The sequence below is a fragment of the Rattus rattus genome, chromosome 13, assembly GCF_011064425.1.
Source record: "Rattus rattus isolate New Zealand chromosome 13, Rrattus_CSIRO_v1, whole genome shotgun sequence".
In the NCBI taxonomy this organism is placed as follows: domain Eukaryota; kingdom Metazoa; phylum Chordata; class Mammalia; order Rodentia; family Muridae; genus Rattus; species Rattus rattus.
The window spans coordinates 13,707,978-13,726,345 of NC_046166.1; the positions used below are offsets into that span (position 1 = coordinate 13,707,978).

The 18,368-nt window shown below is 52.5% G+C and overlaps 1 protein-coding gene across 1 annotated transcript in view; it reads right to left on the minus strand.

Annotated features, from left to right (window-relative positions):
* Positions 1-18,289, minus strand: part of Myo9b (myosin IXB) — an 83,473-nt gene extending 65,184 nt beyond the window's left edge. The window contains 6 exon segments of the mRNA XM_032919534.1: positions 628-993; positions 995-1,207; positions 1,209-1,223; positions 1,225-1,279; positions 1,281-1,520; positions 18,163-18,289. Of these exon segments, the coding sequence (XP_032775425.1) occupies positions 628-993; positions 995-1,207; positions 1,209-1,223; positions 1,225-1,279; positions 1,281-1,465 (834 nt within the window). The 5' untranslated portion in view covers positions 1,466-1,520; positions 18,163-18,289.
* Between the last annotated feature and the right edge of the window lie 79 nt (positions 18,290-18,368).

The following is an 18,368-nucleotide window of genomic DNA, read 5'->3' on the forward strand; positions in this document are numbered from 1 at the left end:
GGAATTTAGTTACTAAGGACCCTGGGCAGCAGGCATAAGGTGCGGAATCTGAGGTGGTCTCTCCCCAGTATGCTGTGGCACCATTTCCCCCTCACTGCTGGGATGCCCTGTGATGTTCAGCACAAGCACACCAGTCTGCTGGCCCAGGACCTGGAGGGCAAATAAACACCAAAGACACGTGAGCCCCGCTGCACTCATCTCCCATTTTGGAAGCTCTCGTACCTGAGGTCTGGCCTGGCAGAGCCTGGAGACACAGCCTCCTGAGTTCTGCAAATGCCTCTGGGTAAAATGCTCAGCTCAAGGGTCCTCACACATCCCAGCCATCCCAGAGCCTGAACTGCTGGGGGTAGCCTTGACACCCCAAATACAGGGTTGGAATGGTTCTAAGGAGCTGACACTAAGCCTGTTACCCTGCCTCATCCAACCAACTCCTTTGTGCACTTTCTCTGCGTGGTGCTAGGTGTGGAACCTGGGTGGCATACAAGCCCAGTGCACTCTGGGACGGACAGGGGCTTGCACATGCTCAGTGAGTACTGGGGAGGCCCTGGGCCTCACACAGAACACAGCTGGGGCAGCAGGCCAGCACTCCCCACCTCCTGCCCTTCACCTCCAGGCCCTGGTGCTCACCTCCAGCACAGGCCCTGCACCCAGGATGGTCCTCTCGACGCCGCTGGCGTAGCCCTTCTGGCTGAGCGCTGTGAGGCAGTGGATGAGGAAGTTGGTGCTTTGCGTCTTGCCGGACCCGCTCTCACCAGAGATGACGATGCACTGGTTCACGTGCTTGCGCAGCATGGTGTAGTAGGCTACATCGGCCAGAGCGAACACGTGCGGCTCCAGCTTTCCCAGCTGCTGGTTCTCGTACATCTTCACATACTTGGGGTTGTAAATGGGCAGGAACTTGAAGGGGTTGATGGCCACCAGGATGCTGCCAGCGTCGTGTAGATCTTCTGCTGCCTGGCGCAGCTTCAGGCTCTGCAACAGGTTGGCCTCTGTTCAGCTCCGGCAGGCTGCACAGGCGTCAAAGTCCGCTTTGAGGCCTTGGCAGCAGCCCTCCCTGCTCCACCAGGCGACATGCGGCTGTGGGCTGAGCCAGCAGCTGCACATGCAGGTACCTGAATGCTGCCGTCAGCGTTCGCTCCTGCAGCAGGAAGTAGTAGCCATCCTCCCGAGGGTGCTCCTTTTTGCGACGCCGAGGCCACAGCAGCACCACGGTGCACAGGCGAAGTCGCTGGCATCCAGCACCTACTCCTCCCACCCGACTCCTTCCACCTCCACCAGCGTAGTGCCGAGCCGTCAGGTGTAGACTGGCCACCACGTCTCGGATGACATCGCTTGTTGTGCTGTCCTTGGTGGCGGTCACACGGCATGAGGTCTGGCTCCCAGCACTGGGCAGCTGAGGGTAGATGTGCAGGTGGAAGGTGGCCTGCCGCCTTCGGCCTGAGCTGCCAGCCTCGTGCGCACTCATCCTGCCCACCTCCTGGCCTCAGCATGCCTCATTGGCGGGCGCGCACCTCCTGCAACTGGAAGGAGGGTGGGGTTAGCCTGGTGATCACATTGGCCCGCAGCTCCAGACCCACAGCAGAACCAACCAAGGCAGTTCAGACCAGAAGCTACCAACTCTCTTGTGAGGACCCAAGGGACTCCCATTTGCCTGCTTTGTGGCAAACATCATGGAACCCAGAGCTTCCTACACGTGAGGCAGGGTAAGACCCCTGAGCCAAGACAGCACAGCTGTGGATAGGGTGTAAATTCTAGGCAGAAGTTCTACCCAAGCCATGCCCCCCACCCCTCGCCGGGCCATTCTAAGGGGCCCTACCGAGGAGCCATGGCCCAGCCATGAAAAAAATTATTTCAAATGCATTTACTTCTGAAGCCTGAAGAACAAGGAATATGAGTTGATGCTGGTAATAGCCTGGGTGGAATCTTGAAGCAAGAAGCACAGTGGTATGGGTTACATGCGTCAGCCCCCTGTGTACCAACTGAAGACAAACGAGGCCTTTCCTCGAGGACCAGCAGGAGAAGCTGCTCTGCAACCCGACGGTGAATGAGAAGCAGTGGGAATGATCGTCATCGGGAGCTGAGAAGCTTCAAAGAGCGCAGACATGAAAGAATGGTTCTGAAGGATGAAGAGGAGTTCATTCATGAGCCTGGCCACTAAGAGTGTGGTGCCTCACAACCTGATTTTATGAATGAAGTTTTATTCCAAGGCAGAAATACTAAATGTAGCTGCTTTTGCTACAAACAAAAACAGAATGGTCACAAGGGAGACTGAGAGCTGACGAGGCTGTGATATTTGTCTCCAAGCCACTTGGGAGACATTTGCTTGCTTCTGACTTTGCCGAAGTCACAAATGTGACTCGGCAGCACAAGCCTAAAGAAGCTCCCTGTGACAGAGCGACAGCATTGGTTCCCACAGGCACCATGGGAATGCTCAAGGCAGACAAGATATAAGCGTCACTTTCCGGTCTTTTCCAGATCATCGAGGAACTGTCTCTTCCCTTCCAGCCAGCAGCTGGAAGAGCACATGTTTTGGTAGAATCTGGGTCATCTGAGGCTTAGGTCCAGCTCAGTGGTGGGGAACTTGCCTGGCATTCACAGGGTCCTGAGTTCAATCCCCAAGCTTGCAAAATAAAGTATGTGTTCAATGCATACAGGCACCCTCGGTAGGACAAATCTATCATCTCAGCTACTGGGGAGGGTGAGGCAGGAGGATATGAATTAAAGCATAACTCAGCTTGAATCTGTGTCACAATAAAAAAAAAAAGTGTGCAACCAGAGAGACCGAGATCTGACGAGGCTGCGATATTTGTCTCCAAGCCACTTGAAGACATTTGCTGGCCTTTGACTTTGCCGAAGTCACAAGTCTGACTCGGCAGCACAAGCCTGAGGGGCTTCAACACACAGTGCTTCAAAACAGCAGGAAACTAACACTCAAGTCAGCAAAGCCCAAACACACCCAGCCCCATAGGCAGATCCACAATCTGCAGAAAACCTCCCCTCTGTATGTCAGTAGCACTACATGCCTAGTGCGCTTAGTGGCCAGAAGGGGGCGCTGGATTCCCTGCAACTGCAGGTGCAGATGGTTGTGAGCAGCCATGTGGGTGCTGGGAACTAAACCTGGGCCCTCAGGAAGAGCAACCAGTGCTTTACGTGAGTCAGTTCTGCAGCCTCTATTTCTAAATGTGCGAACTACCAAAGGGAATGCGGTGGTACAGACATGTATACATGCAAAGCACATATACACATTAAATAAAACAAAAAGTAAAAAATAAGACATCTAGACATGGCTTACTGTCTTCATGACTAAAAGCTGATGACCCTGAGGGCAGAAGTGCCTGACAACTGGACTAGACCCTGGGGCCCACACAGAGAGCCAGATGTGTCAACACAAGTCTGCATTTCCACAGTGAGACAGGAGGACATAGGAGGACACAGAAGTCTGTATTTCCACAGTGAGACAGGAGGACATAGGAGGACACAGAAGTCTGTATTTCCACAGTGAGACAGGAGGACATAGGAGGACACAGAAGTCTGTATTTCCACAGTGAGACAGGAGGACATAGGAGGACACAGAAGTTTGAGGCCCAGCTTGCCAACCACTGCTGCAGAAATGGGAGACTGGGACTCAGAAACAAGGCAGAGGTTGGGTAGGGTGACACTATTGTCACCTTGGCGTTTGGAAGTTGAGGCTGAAGGATCATTGAGTTCAAACCCTGTCTCGCATATATAAAGAGTTGGAGGCACACATAGGGTACAACAGACTATGTCTCAAAAAAAAAAAAAAAGATCAAATAACAAAAATAAGAAAGGGAGGAGAGGAAACTCATTTCTCAAAACTCCTGTGACCTCCAATTGTGCACCATGGCAAGAGTGCAAGTGAGTGTAAGAAAACACTCACCTGCCTTTTGCACACACACACACACACACACACACACACACACACACACACACCTGCCTTACACACACACAATAATTTATATCGTGTTACTGGTTGACTCTAGCACATACTTTTGCTGTCTGCCAGTTTTAGGCCTGTCTTCAGATAGGGTCTCACTATGAGGACCCGGTACCCTGGACCCCCATTCGTGAGACCAAACTGGCTCAAACAATTCTCAGGCCTGCTTCTGCTTCTTGAGTGTCCTGTTCTGGTTTTGGTTTTGATGTTTTAGTTTCAGACAGACTCACCTGTGGCCTGGCTGGCTGAGGTCATGTGGCCTAGGTCCTTCCTTGACCTGCTGAGTGCTACGGCCACAGTTGTGCACCACAGCCTTGGGACATTGGTTTCTTTCCACATTTTGTGTTTGCACCTGTGTCATGATGCACATGAGGACAATTTGCAGAATTCTGCCATGTGGGTTCTGGGGATTGAACTCCAATCACTGGGTTTAGCAGGAAGCACTTCTACCTGCTGGGCCATCTCACTGGCCCCTGGAATTTGGTTTAAATGTTTTGATCCAGCAGATCCCAGTCATTCCCACCCTCCATGAATCTCTCTAGAGAAACAAAGTGGAGGCAGGTGGACATTCCCAGCACTGTGTTTTCAGGATTCCTGAACTAGAAACCACCACAGCAGCCATAGCCAGAGGATGGACAACTTCAACACAGCACAGGTACCAAAAGGCCACCCTCTGATACTTAGATGGAACCACTAAACTGCAAAACCACTGGCCCCCAATCAGTACACACAGACCTGGCAATTCTGCTCTTCTAGATCCAAAGCTCAGGAACTCAGATCCCAGGACGTGGCTGCATACAGTGTGGCTTGCATTAAAAGGCAGAGACACACTGATGGATGAATGGATTAATAAAATATAGTCCAACCACAGGGGGAACAGCGCTCAGCTACGGTAGGAAGGCGGCAGTAGCCCACAGCACGTGGGTGAAGTTAGGAACCATGATGTGGCTACTGCTCATCTGGCAGGGTGACTACCTAGCATGTGGAGTCCTGGGCTCCACCCCCAAAATGTAGTCTGAAGGTGGTAGCACCTGTCACCCCAACACTGGGGCAGCGGAGGCAGGGGGATCAGGTATACAAGGACATCCTTGGTTACATAGGAAGTTTGGGCCAGCCTGGTCTGCATGACAAAACAAAGAAATAGCTGAGCACAGAGTGTGTGTGTGTGTGTGTGTGTGTGTGTGTGTGTGTGTGTGTGTGTGTGTGTGTGTGTGACCAATGACAAGCATGTCCAGAACAAGTGAGTCCACGGAGGAGGGAAGCAGAACAGAGGCTGCCAGGGGCTGAGTGACGACTCTTCTGGGGCTGTAACAGGTTCCGGAATGGAGAGCTGTGAGGGTTGCACAACACTGAGCCCACTGAGGACCTCTCTGCTTTCAATCATAAATTCTACACAATTTCAATGAAATGGAAGCACTCAGGGTGTATGTCCAATGTACAGTGGATTCTCTAAAACCCAGCTAACCACACAGGAAGCCAACTGGCTGCTGGCTGCTGCGGGTTGACACGGTACAGAGGGTCAGGAGACCCATGTGCTTCTGACCTGGGTCATAGCAGCAGGCTCATACCACAACCTACAATGCCACACAAACTTCCTGTGACGGGTTCACACCTTTACAGACTGAGAACCAGGTGATGTGATCTTGAGGATGGCCTGGATCACAGAGGGAGGACAACTCTGCAGGTGACAGTGCCCACCTAGGCTGACATGAATTGAATCTTCAGTTCCGCCTCTGCTTAAAACAGAACTCCTACTCCCACAATGTGTCCTGGGACCTCCACAGGACGCTAACACACACAAGCAAAAACTAGGCTTGGTAATGCATACTGGTACTTTGGAGGCTCAGGCAAGAGGATTCCTAGTTCTAGGCCAGCCTGGGCAACAGCTAGACAGACCCTGTTTCCTTCATCAAGGACAGGGTTGAGAGTCTGTGGGCACAGCAGGGGTTTGGGGTGGGGTTCACAGCCATGCTTGCCTGGCAGTTCAGGCCACTCTGAAAGTCAGTCATAGAATGTGCCACCAGAGCTCAAGAACAGTTTGTGTGAGGAACACAGGGACTCAAACTGAGATTCTGTCTTAATCAGCCACACACACCTACATGCCAAGTTATTCACTGTGTGCTGGCCTTCAACCAAAGGTGACCTGTAGATGCAACACGGGGTCCTGCACATGACATCAACTAGTGATGGTGTAGCTGGTTAGTCTGCTCCATGACATTTGCAAAATAACAACAAAGACTAATGAAGTGCATTGAAAAAGTCTGCCAAATGAGACCTGACAGCACACTGCTTGTGCACCACAAATGCACATGCACACACACGTATACACACGTATACACACGTACACACATACACACACACACACATGCACGCACACCCACATGCAAGCCACTCCACACATTTGTACACGTGAGCCTTCACACATCCACCCTTTACCTATGCCAAGCACTGCAGAAACATGCCCACAGCCAGGCTCAGTGAAAACTGCCCCTCCTAGAGCATGTCATGTTCTGGGAGGTGACCCCAGTGTGGATGTCAACTGTATGGACAGGAGTTCTGGATTGTTTGCCATCACGCTGCCTGGAAACGGGTGGCCAGGGGTTATACTGCTGCCCACCCAGTACCTAATAGAGACTGTCTCCCATGGGAAAACCCAGCAAGGCCTGTCGATAGGTTCTGTCTAGTCCCTGGGGCACTGCCACTCTCCTGCCAAAAGACCCCTGACCGAGCCTCTCTGGCTATGTTACAGACACAGGTTGTGGCACTCTGTGACCAGCTCTGGCCCTTGCTTCAGGAACTGCTCTCTCGGAGGCAAGGACAAGGCTCATGGGTAAAGCTAACAGAGCTAGCTCAGCAAGCCTCATCCCACACCGGAAGGAAACCGATAAGGCTTCTTGCTCAAAACGCTTGTAGCCCTGCTAGGCTGTGGGCAGAGGGCAAGGAAGTCAGTTAGTGTCACATTAGGAGAATGTTCCTTGGGCAGTCCCTTCTTCCCAGGTTAGTGTGCCTGCTTCTTGGAAAATCCCTCTCATGGGGACCGCCTAGGGAGCCCTTGTCCACTAGCCATCACCACAGGAGCGTCCTGACACAAGGATGAAGCCTTCCCGACAGCAGCATGGTACCCACCTTCAAACCTTTGCCCAGCTGCCCACAAGCACTTGGGGTGGGGCTAGGGTTCTGCTTGAGCCTAGGGCTTTAAACCCAATGAAAACCTGGCGCAAAGATAAAAACCTATACATACATAAAATACACACAGCCAGAGACAGTAGGAGAGAGGTCCAGGCCTCTGCTGGGGATCCTAGGCAGGGACTTTACTGCTGAGTCAGTTTTGAGAATTAGAGCCTCACGACAGCTCTCAGGAAGACTTGCTGCCTGTCTTTGGCTTCCGGCACACCTTCCTCATGCAATGTTCAGTCTGGGACCTGGAGCTCATCAGGCTGTGGCCCAACATCCTGTCTTAAGAGGATGTGAAACCCATACTCTGAGAATCCCCTGGTGTGTCAGGAAAGGGTGTCCACATGGGACCGTGGAGCCAGCAGACGTCTCATGGCAGGCTTGGGCAGTACTAGGCCCAAGAGGACACGAGAAACTATATTCTCTCTTGCTTTACTATTTCTCTCAAGAGTCATGCTGTGTGGTATATGAGGGCCATGACTTCGAAGGATGTGTAAGGACTCCAAGTGTGACCTGGTGTTCTCTCTTGTTTTACTGTGTAACCCAGGCTGTCCTGGAATCACTCTGTCTGCCTCAGCCTCTGGAGAGCTAGTCATAAACAGGTGCCACCATGACAACTTCTCTGCTCTCAATAAATACTGCAAAGCTAATGTGCTTGCCCTATACCCAGTACCATCATTCCATGCCCCTCCCTCTCCAACATGGACATCAAGTGCAGACACATAGACAGACAGACAGACAGACAGACAGACACACATTCACACATACACATACACACAACCAAATTTTTAGCAGCAAACCTGACATCTTGATCCAACTCTTGATCTGTGTAAGAACAACATGCAGCCCCAGGGTGGGGATGGGGACTGAACACGGGCGGCCACTCTTCAGGCTCTCAGCATGCCAAGCCTCTGCATGAAGAACTGGGCTTGGAGCCACATTCTGGCAGCCACTCTGGAATTCACCAGAGGAGGCAGAGTGGGGGAGCCACAAAGAGCAGGGCAGCCGACGTCTGTGCTATCTAAGGCTATAATTTGAAGTCTTGTGTGTACTAGGTGAAATCATTCCCTAGCTAAAAGGAGAAAGCTGGTGTTAGTGCAGGGGGGGCTGAGAGGTAGGGGATCCTCCACAGCCAGCGGTTCCTCTCTGTTCCCTGTGGCCCTAGGTTTATCTTTCTATTTGTCTGAGTTTGTACCCTCTTCCCACCCCACAGACAGGGTCTGATTATGTAGACCAGGGTGGCCTGGAAGCCCATACACCTGCCTCTACCTCCAGAGGGGCTAAGATCACAGGCAGGCTTGTCCCCCACACCCATCACCTAATTACTACTTGGAAGCAGAATCCTAGTGTGCTATGAATGATGAACGCAGCTGATCTGACAGGTGCAGATCTCCCAGCTGTAGGAGCCTCCATGGACCGCCCTGACCCTGACCCAGATCCACAGATATAAGATGGTCCAATGCACAGGCCAGGGGAGTTAACAGAGCATCTCACAGCTCAGCTTCTAGGTGGATGGTCCAGTGTCCATAGGAGGAGCTCACAAGAGGAATTCCTTCCCCCAAGTAGAGATGGTCTGGGGGGCGGGGCTCAGGGGTGGAGCCCTGCCTAGCACCCCAGTGAGGAACTGTGGGGGTGTGGCCTAGTGCTACAGCACTTGCCTCCCATTCAGAAGGTCCTGGTTTCAAGTGTAGGTGGCCCTAGGGATGCATCATGGGTTGACTGGACTCCAGCCAAGTCTAACAGGGAATACCAGGAGAAGTGTAGGTAAATGGTTGGCCCAGACACTACTGAGAGGCAAATCCCAGGATGCCCAAGGCCACAAGGTTGGGGGGCGGGGCAGGGGTGTATAATAGCTTCCAGTCAGAACTCTCAGCATGAGCCAGCAGCATGGTGCCATCCGCCAGGCTGAGAGTTGGTTGGGCTGATCCCTGGCATCCACTCCCACTGGGAGCCTCAAAGTGTGAAGCTACATGGGACTAAGGCTGTGATAGAAGCCAGGGGCTCAGAAGATATCGTGAGCTCTAAGTGCAATGTCTGGCACTCTTAGAAGACAAAGAGCTGGCTTTAATGGTGGCACACTCCTATGTTTACAGCACTTGACCCAGGACCTCAAACACACAGGGCAAACACTTTCCCAAGACTGACCACACTCTGGAGATGCTCAGGCAGGAGGGTCTAACAGTTCAGGCCAGCAGAGATACTCATTAAGACCCTGATGGCCAAATAAGGCCATAATTAAGAATACACAGAAATAAGGGGTTGGGGATTTAGCTCAGTGGTAGAGCGCTTGCCTAGCAAACGCAAGGCCCTGGGTTCGGTCCCCAGCTCCAAAAAAAAAAAAAAGAATACACAGAAATGCTGAGATGAGATGTGAACAACAGGCCACTCAAGTCCCAGATCTGGAGGGGGAAGGAAGGAGCCCCCTGGAGCCTCTCAAGACTGAAGTCTCCAGGATTTGGGACTTAAAGCCTCCAGAGCCAGAGAATCCCATTCCTGCTGTTTTAAGTCAGCTGACTGTGGCCACTTAAAACAGGCCAGCACTGCCTCTAGGTGCCAGAGAGGGGACATGGGCTGTCTCCATGCAGTGGTTCTGGGCGTTGCCAGCAAGTCCTGCATGCTGTGCCTTCTGCCTCCCCAGTTTGAACATGGCGAGAAGGCGCCCTGGAGACTCTCTTGGCTCCACAACAGTGCTCAGACCACGCCATTCCTCCTGCCTGAGCCACATTTGCTGTCTGGGAGATCAGGTTCCCTGGGGCAGCACCCCTCCAAGCATGAGCTAGGCCACCCTAACTACCGTCTGATACCCATTCTGTCACCCATCTTTCAAGGCAGCTCTCTCTACATGGGGTCTACCTGCCTGTGCCCCCAAAAGCCAGTATCCATCTGTCTCTCTTTCTCTCTCAAACAGGTCTCAGGCTGTTTGAGACCATGCAGCTCACCATGCAGCTAAGGCTAACGTTCAGGTCCCAGATTTCCTTCCTGCCTGGATGTTAAAGGTGTTTATGTGGAGCGGAGATAGAGCTCAGGGTCCTGTGTACCCTAGGAAAGCCTTGCATCAACTGAACCCCAGTCTTGGTTCACCTGTGTTCTTTGAGGCAGAGTTTCTACAGCCCAGGATGGTCTAGAACACATCCTCTGCCTGTGTCCTTCTCCTCAGTGCTAGGGTGACAGGCATGTGTCCTCCACACCTTTCTTTCCAAACAATGAACGTGCTCAGGGTCTGGTACTGGGTTATCAAATGGCCATGAGAAAGGTAAATGACACTCAGCCCAAACAAAGGCGCATTGCCACTGTCACACAGACAGCCTGGACAGGACTGGCATGATCAGCACAACTTGTGACTGCCACTACTTGAAGCAAGGTCCTCCTGTGTCAGGACAACCATCCATACAGCAAAGAATGAACCTGTCCCAAGCATCTGAGGAGAAACCCACGTGTCACTGTGGACATTTGGGACATGGAGGTGGGGAAGCAGGGAAGCAGGCAGAGCTGGACACAGCTGGAGGGACCCAGGCACACAGGGAACATGGGGACAGGGCAATGTGAGGGTAGGGCCATAGGCCTGTTGGAGCTAGTGTGGGTACAGGGGTTCTAGTGTGGATACGAGAGGAGCCAAAGTAGGAATGGTCAGATTCTGAGGTCCCTCAAATATGGTAAGGAGCTTAGACTGTCTCAGTGCCATATAGGGACATTGTGGACATGGATGAGGGGTCTAGGGGTTGCAGGTCCCATAGTGGTCTCTGCAGGTGTCAGGGGAGCTTACAGTGGCTCTGTTATACCTATGATAATCAAGCAGGAACTGGCTGCAGCAAGTGGGAGTCATGGGACAGGCCCTGTGTGCAGCCAGGTTCTGGGACATTTCCAGGTGCCCCATGGGCTGTAAAATTAAAGGCAAAGGACATGGGGAAGCAGGCAAGTCCCATGTACAGGACATACATACCTGCAGCCTTTCTAGAATTTCCATAGACCATCTGTCACTAGACCTCACTATAGAAGGCACAAACATCCTGCCTTCTACTTAAACTTGGTGAGACAGCTAGTCTAACTCTAATAGCAAGGCCTCAGGAAAAACAGGAAAGCACTCACACATGAACCCTTTTACTATTGAAACAGGGTCTCCCTGTGGTGCCCACAGTGGCTTTAAAGTCCTATCCTCCTGCCTCATGGTGACTGGGGTGGGGTGGGGTATGTGTCCCAATCTGCCTTCAAGAGCAGTTGATTTATAGCCTAGGGGGAAAGATCAGATTAAGGTCCTGTGGTTGGAACCATCTAAGGCCCCAGGGGTGGTAGGATTACCAGGGACCTAGTGGGCTTTTCTAGCCTAACAGTACAGCCTGAGTCAGGGCTACTGTGTGGGATCCCCCCAACTCAGTGACATCACCCATGATACTCTCTATCTCACATAGGCTGCTATGGGAATGAAGTAGCCATACAAAAAACACTGGCCTGGACTCCAACGGGTCAAGAAATCCCTGTGGGAGATGCCTGGAATCGCAGCATTTTAGATTTTGAATCCTTTGGGCTTTTAAAAATGCAAAAAAAAAAAAAAAAAAAAAAAAAGTCATGGTGAAGATTCCAATCAAGTAGAAACCAAAAGGCTTCCACATGGGCTCTGCCATGCTCACAGCCCCAGGGAGACACTCTGCAACCTTTTCCACTGTCTCTCTCTGGATGGCAATCCATCCCAAGGTTCTATGTGAACAACCTCCCAAACACTGCATCATGTGAGGCACCTAGAAAGTTCCAGGTTCACTGCTGTGGCAGAGCCCTTGTCCTGCCATGGCAGCCCCAGGTTTGGCCCAACAGTAAAATAAAATCCCAAATGAGGCCAACAAAATGTCATGAAGCCGACGCTCCTGACCAGTCTCCTCAGAAGTCCACAGGGACCTGGCTCCACACTTCAGACCCAGCATGGCCTCTGTGACCTGTGAGAAGGGATCTAACATGGGAATTAGTATAGTATGACCCGCCCTTGTGGATACCTTGGTGACAGTCACCATCCAACCCTCTGGAAACCCATCTACATGGGGGCTCAGCATTCATGTCACCAAGAAAAGCCCGGGCCCTAGGGCCAGCAGGTGGTGTAGAAAGCTTGTCTCTCATGAACATCAGGATGTGAACATCATGTCCTCAGGGGACAATGTCACGCCAGAAAGTATGGGTGTCAGTGGCTCTCACAGGCCAAGGTTAGGATACTGGTCAAATTCCACAATGCACAGTACCACCCACTATAGAGCATGGCATGTCCCCAGACATCACCTCTTAGAGGCAGAAAAGCATGCTGCTTCCACAGAAGCGACTGTCACACAACTCAGGGCCCCCTGGAGCCTCAGGACATTCTCACAGCTGGGGTGGGGGTGGGGTTGCCCTGAAGCCTCAGGGGCACAAGAGATGGTAGTTTGGCCTCTCCCCGTGCTTATAAGTCACATGCCAGGTCTCACAAAGGGCTGTGAGCATAGTGACTTGGAAGGATGACCCTAAGTGGTTGAGTCCAGACACCTGTAGTGACAAGCCATCCCCTAACTTCCTCATCTTTCTCTGCTAAACCCATGAGGTAACTCAGAATCATCACCCAGGGAAAAGGACTGGGTCCCCAATGGTCCCATAGTCTTCACATTTCTATCCGTAGTCAAGCCTTCCCCGATAAACTCCATCTCCATATGACACTGAGATCTTGTCTTTGTCCCAAGCCAAGCCTAGGGACTCCAGCATCCTCAACTGGAAATGCCTTTGTCTGCAGTCACCTGCAGATAAAGATGTGAGTCCCCAATATCACCTCTCAGCCCTTCCTGACTTCACTCACCCAAGAGAGGAGATGGCTCTGCCTGTGGGAGGAGTAATAGACCATGGCTGCCCGGCACTGCTGATGTGCAGCACTCCCACCTCTGGCTCTGACAGTCCTAACGTTTTTTTAAATTTTTATTTATGTGTATGTCAGTGTTGATTGTATGCGATGCGTGCCAGTATATGCAGAGGGCAGAAGAGGGCATCAGATTTACCTGGAGCTGGAGTTACAGTTTACTGTGAGCTGTCCTAGGTCTGTGCTGGGAACTGAACTCTGGTCCTCTGGAAGAACAGCGAGCACCCTTAACCCTTGGACACTCTCACAGCTCCTGCCAGGGTGTGAGCTCATGGCTGTACAGATGAAACAGTTCCTGTTCCCCTCACTGTCTCCGGGGGACAGCTTCAAGTCTGCCTTCCAGTCAACCTTCCTTCCTCACTCAAAAAAATTTAAAACCTTCCAGAAGCTTCTGTGGACCAATTGTCTCAGACAGGAGCTGGTCTGTGATGGAGTTGCTTTGGGATGTTGTTCTGTGACTCAGAAATGACTAGAAGGGGTACCCCGTTCTGTGCTATTTCTAAGTGTCAGCTGGCCCTTTACCCAGCACTCACAGCTGCACACTGAATGCTAAAACAGCCCCCTTGCAAACCATGGGCAAGTCAGGTTCTATACTTAGGACCCAGCATAGACTCTGACCTGTGAGAAGGGATCTAACATGGGAATTAGTACAGTATGACATGCCCTTGTGGGTACCTTTGGTGATAGTCACCACCCAACACCCTGGAAACCCATCTACATGAGGGCTCAGCACTCATGTCACCAAGAAAGGCCAGGCCAGGTTCCTACCTATCATACACTTGTGAGCCTGAGGCAAGAAGACTGGGAGTTTAAGGCCAGCCTAGGCAACCAAAAGAAAGTCCCCAAAGATCACCAGCTCTTTCTAGGCAGAATCCTTACCTCTCTGGATTTACCCTGAGCATAGGAGGGGAAAATCCAGAAAATTCCCTCCCAGGGAGCTTCCCAGGGTTGACGTGGCCAACCAGCTTACGCACTCCTTAAAGTGTTTACTCAACAGAGAAGAGACTGGATGAGCATAGCTTGGGGGAATGATCAGTCTCCACAAAGCCCTCTACTGGGTGACAACCAAGCTTGTCCCTGGCCTAGGGTAAAGGGCTGAGATGTCTCCACCCTTTGACCATGTGCCTAATTCCTAAAGTCTGGGTACTTAAAAACTTTTATTTTTTGCTCCTTTTTGAGACAAGTCTTACTATACATCCTAGGCTGGTGACAACCTCAGGATCTTCCTGCCTCTGCACTTCTGCCGGGATTTCACATGAGGCCATTCTGAGCCCCGCATCCTAGCACTTCAAAAAATGACTACCTCAGGAGTTGAGGTTCTTTACAGTGATGATTAAAGTGAAACAAGAGTCCCCAACATGGACCTTCATTTGTGTGGCTGGTGTCCTAAGAGGAAGTAGGACATAGAGACAAGCTCAGAAGAAGAAGACAGGAGACAAAGGAGTAAGATGGCTGGCTACCCACGAGCCTGGGGTAGATTATTATGCAACCCGCATGCAGGCACTTGCTACTGGGACTTCTAGCCTTCAGAACCTCATGACTGTAAAGTCTTGTCGGCCGTCCATCCAGTCTGTGGCAGACACAAGCCGCCAGAATCAGCTCTAGCGTGACTCCATCTCACACACACACATACATATGTGCGCATGACACACAGCAGAGCCAGGACCTGCTTAATGAGTCAACTCTGCCAGCTTATCCATCATCCGACAATCCTCCAGGCTGAACCCCTGAATCACTTCTCAGAGAGCCTTGAGTAGGAAATGAGTAGATGCCCAGTTCGTCAACAGCGTTTCCCCCATGTGGCGAATCATGAGGCTTTTCCCATGAAGGGGACAGAAGTGCTGAGACAAGGCCCTTTGTTCTGCCTCTCCGGGACCTCAAGGGCAGAAGAGAAGGGCCTGTCTTGCTCTGTGAGGAGGCCACGCCTGGGCCTCGCTGAATGGTGGGCTGGGCAGGGGCTGCCTGGCACAGTTGGATTGTGGACCTCAAAGACACAAAGGCCTAGCAGGTGGGATGCTGGGGCCCACACCTGAGAGCGGATCATCAGTCAGATGAGCCCCAGAGAGGATGACCTTCCCCACTGAGGTGCAGTAGCTATGTCATGGTCATTGGTGAGACGGGGGATAAGGAAGAGGCAGACGAGGGGACAGCAAGGGACACGCACACCCATGCGCACACACACAAACACATGCACACACACACACACACACACACACACACACACACACACACACAGACCAAAAGAACCTCAAAGTGTGCACCATGTGGGAAAGGATGGCTCCCTTGAGGGCCTGGGCCCATGAAGGAGATAATGCACTTATCAGAGGCATGTCAATGGGGCAACCTCTGAGAATAGGGTCTGCTAATCTTGCAAGAAAAGTGACAGTTTGTTTCCAGATGAGGACAGAGTCTCCAGAGACTCAGGTCAGTAGTGATACAAGGAGAAAGGAAACAATGGCTCTGCTGTGCCTGCCAGGCTGCCTCAGCCAGTTCACCTGCCCTGCTCTCCCCCTGGTCTCCTCCCATGCAGCGGCCGACAGAATCTAGCAACCAACGTGTCCCTGCCTCTCCCGACCCCTGCAGATGACCCTGAGATGCACTGAGGCCAGCGGGGACAGCAGCGCGGCATCTATTCCCACCTTGGATCCATTCCACGTGGTTAACTTCACTCCACACAACCTGTCATCATCTTTGGTCAGCACACACCTGCCGATGCAGCCTGGGGACACTATGGTATCACATGGTGCATAGGTGGCCCTGTACCAGACATCAGGGCAGTTTGAGAGTCAAACTTGAGTGAAGGCTATTTTAGAGGGCTGGGGAATACAGACACGGACTTGTTGGCTTTTTGCTCTCCCAAGATGCTAGAGATGCCTGCGCCATTTGTGTGCTAAGAGCTAGAGCACAAACCTAGCCTCCCAGTCCCGCTTTCTGGTTCCAGAAAAGCCTAGGGATCCATCTCCAAAGCCAGTACCTGCCTGAGTCCATTTTGGGAAAATCGAAGAAGGACCCTCTCCTGGGGGTTGACTGGAAATGAACACTGAGACAAACTAAAGCAGAGGCAAGTGTCCCAAAGAGCAGAGTGACTGACTGGTCACCCTGTGTTCATCCCTACATGGCTTCTCAGGTTTGGCTGCAGACCGGACACCTCTTCACACCCCAAGTCTTGCTCTCAGTGTCCCAAATTCAGCCCCTGCGATAAATCATGCCGCCTGTCACTGTGAAGCTCTCCCTAGAGGGAATGCCATTCTTTCCAAGTAAAGGGACAATGGTGAGGCGTAAGGAGATCTCAGCTCTGCTCTCGGGAGGCAGCCAACCCCCTTGGCACAGCCAGCTCTTGCTTGGTTAGATTCTGGACCCATTCACCACATGCTACTCCAGAGAGATAAGGAAAGGGAAGCCACAAGTTCATGGTCTCTTGTCAGGACGGGAGTCAAGTCCAGGAGTCCTAAGTCCCACCTGACCCACAAGGTACCAGTTAGACTTGGGAGAGGGCTTTATCCAAGTAGGAGGTCAAAGCCAGAGCGCCGCGCTTCATGCGGATAGCATCCTGGACACCCAAATGGAGGTGTGACTCCATGATGGAACCCTTACCCAGTAAGCATGCACAAGACTCTAAGTTTCATCCCCAACATTTGCAGGCCAAGAAAAGGCAGAAAGTCAGAGCTGCATAAAACCAAAGGGTGTGTACCAGAGACATGAAAGTTAATAAGCGGGGTTAGCTCTGGAAAAAGGCTGACACAGGCCAATCCAAAAGAGAAATAGGCACAGTCTTGCCCCAGCCCAGACCCCAAACAAGGTGCTTGCTTCTTCCAGGAGACCCCCAGTGAATCATAACTCCAAGTAAACAGGAGAAAGAGTGTGGTCATGCATAGGAAAGTTCATGTCCTTCCTGGGGTCTCAGGACCAAGAAGTCTCTGATATTCCAAGCATGACTTGCACCATGGGCCCTTGAGCAAGCTAAGCTGAAAGCTTTCTTCCAGAACATTCTGGAAGTGAATGGGGCAGTCATGTCTCCGAGGCTTCCTTTATATCCAGATCCCTGTACCAAATGGAGCTCTAAACCTGGCCTCCTTTCAGCAAGTACACAGCAGACAGGGAATACTGGCAATGAGGACAAGGGGGGGCAGGGGAGAAAGTGATGCCAATCAAAACCAGGCAGTTCCAGGCTGCAGGAGCTGACAGGCCAGTGACAACAGCCTTATAGTTGCTCATGCCACCTCCAGCCATTCCTGGACACCTTAAGACACTGAAGTCGCAAAGACTAGACAATATCCAACAAAGGATAACCCGAGGGGCTGCAAAGTGCTGGAAAGTGAGTCAAAGAGGCACAATAGGCCTCCCTAGAAAGCCTTGGTGCTAAGGGTCCCAAGAAAAAGAAGGGAGGGTTCGCTGGCAGCTGTGCCTCCATGAGGAGGCTGAGCTCTCAGCCATCACTGGGGGATACAAGGATGCGACTCTCTTTAGAGAGTGCCTTCCACCATACACGGCTCCCTTTCTTCTGAAACACACAGTTCGAGGTGTCATAACCCACCCTCCCCCCCAGTTCCACCTCCCCTAGAGTCCAGCTACTCCTTTTCTGAGCAGAAAGTTATGTGCCTATCAAGACAGGGAGAGAGGAACCCAGAGGGCCCTGGGACTCGCCCTGGCGGATCACCCAGCTGTCTTGGTGTGAAGTCAGGAAGAAGATGAATCAAGAGGGGAAGGCGGGGGCGAGCCTCTAGAGGCTGCACCCTGTCATCTCCCTTTCCTCCTCTTCTCCCCTCCTCCGGCCCTCTGAGGAACTGTTTTTGCGTGTCTTTCCAGGCCCACTGTTTTACACGTTCCAGCCCCAACAGTGGGCTGCCACAGACCGTTTTCCACTCTCTGAGCGCCAGGCACCTCTCCTACACTGAAGGGCTCGGACCGCGAGTGCAGAAGTCCTTTTCCCTAACACGGCCCCTCGACTCCGCCTTCCTGGCCTCCCCCGTTTCCTGAGAGCCCCCAGATGCCACCTTAGCCATGTCCTCTCCGTAGCCGTCGCTCAAAGCCGCGGTAAGCCCGCCAATCTCAACCCCCTCAGCGTCCACGCGTCCCCCAGGCCGCATCCTGCCCTCACGCCCCAGGACCCCAGCAGCAACTCGGTGCACAATCCCGGATCGGGTCTCCACGAAGAGCCACCGCGAGAACTCACCTGGACTTGGACCGCTGCGCGCCGCCGGTCTCCGGCCGGCCCGCCCGCTGCTCGCGGCCCCCCCGCCCGGAGCGACCAGCCTCGCCCTCCGCTCCCCTGTGCGCCCTCACTTCCGGGTTCCGGAGGCTCTGAGTGGGCGGGCGCCAGCGCGTCGGAGAGGCGGGGCGCCTCGAGGTCATGCCCCGCCGGAAGGCGCGCAGCGAACG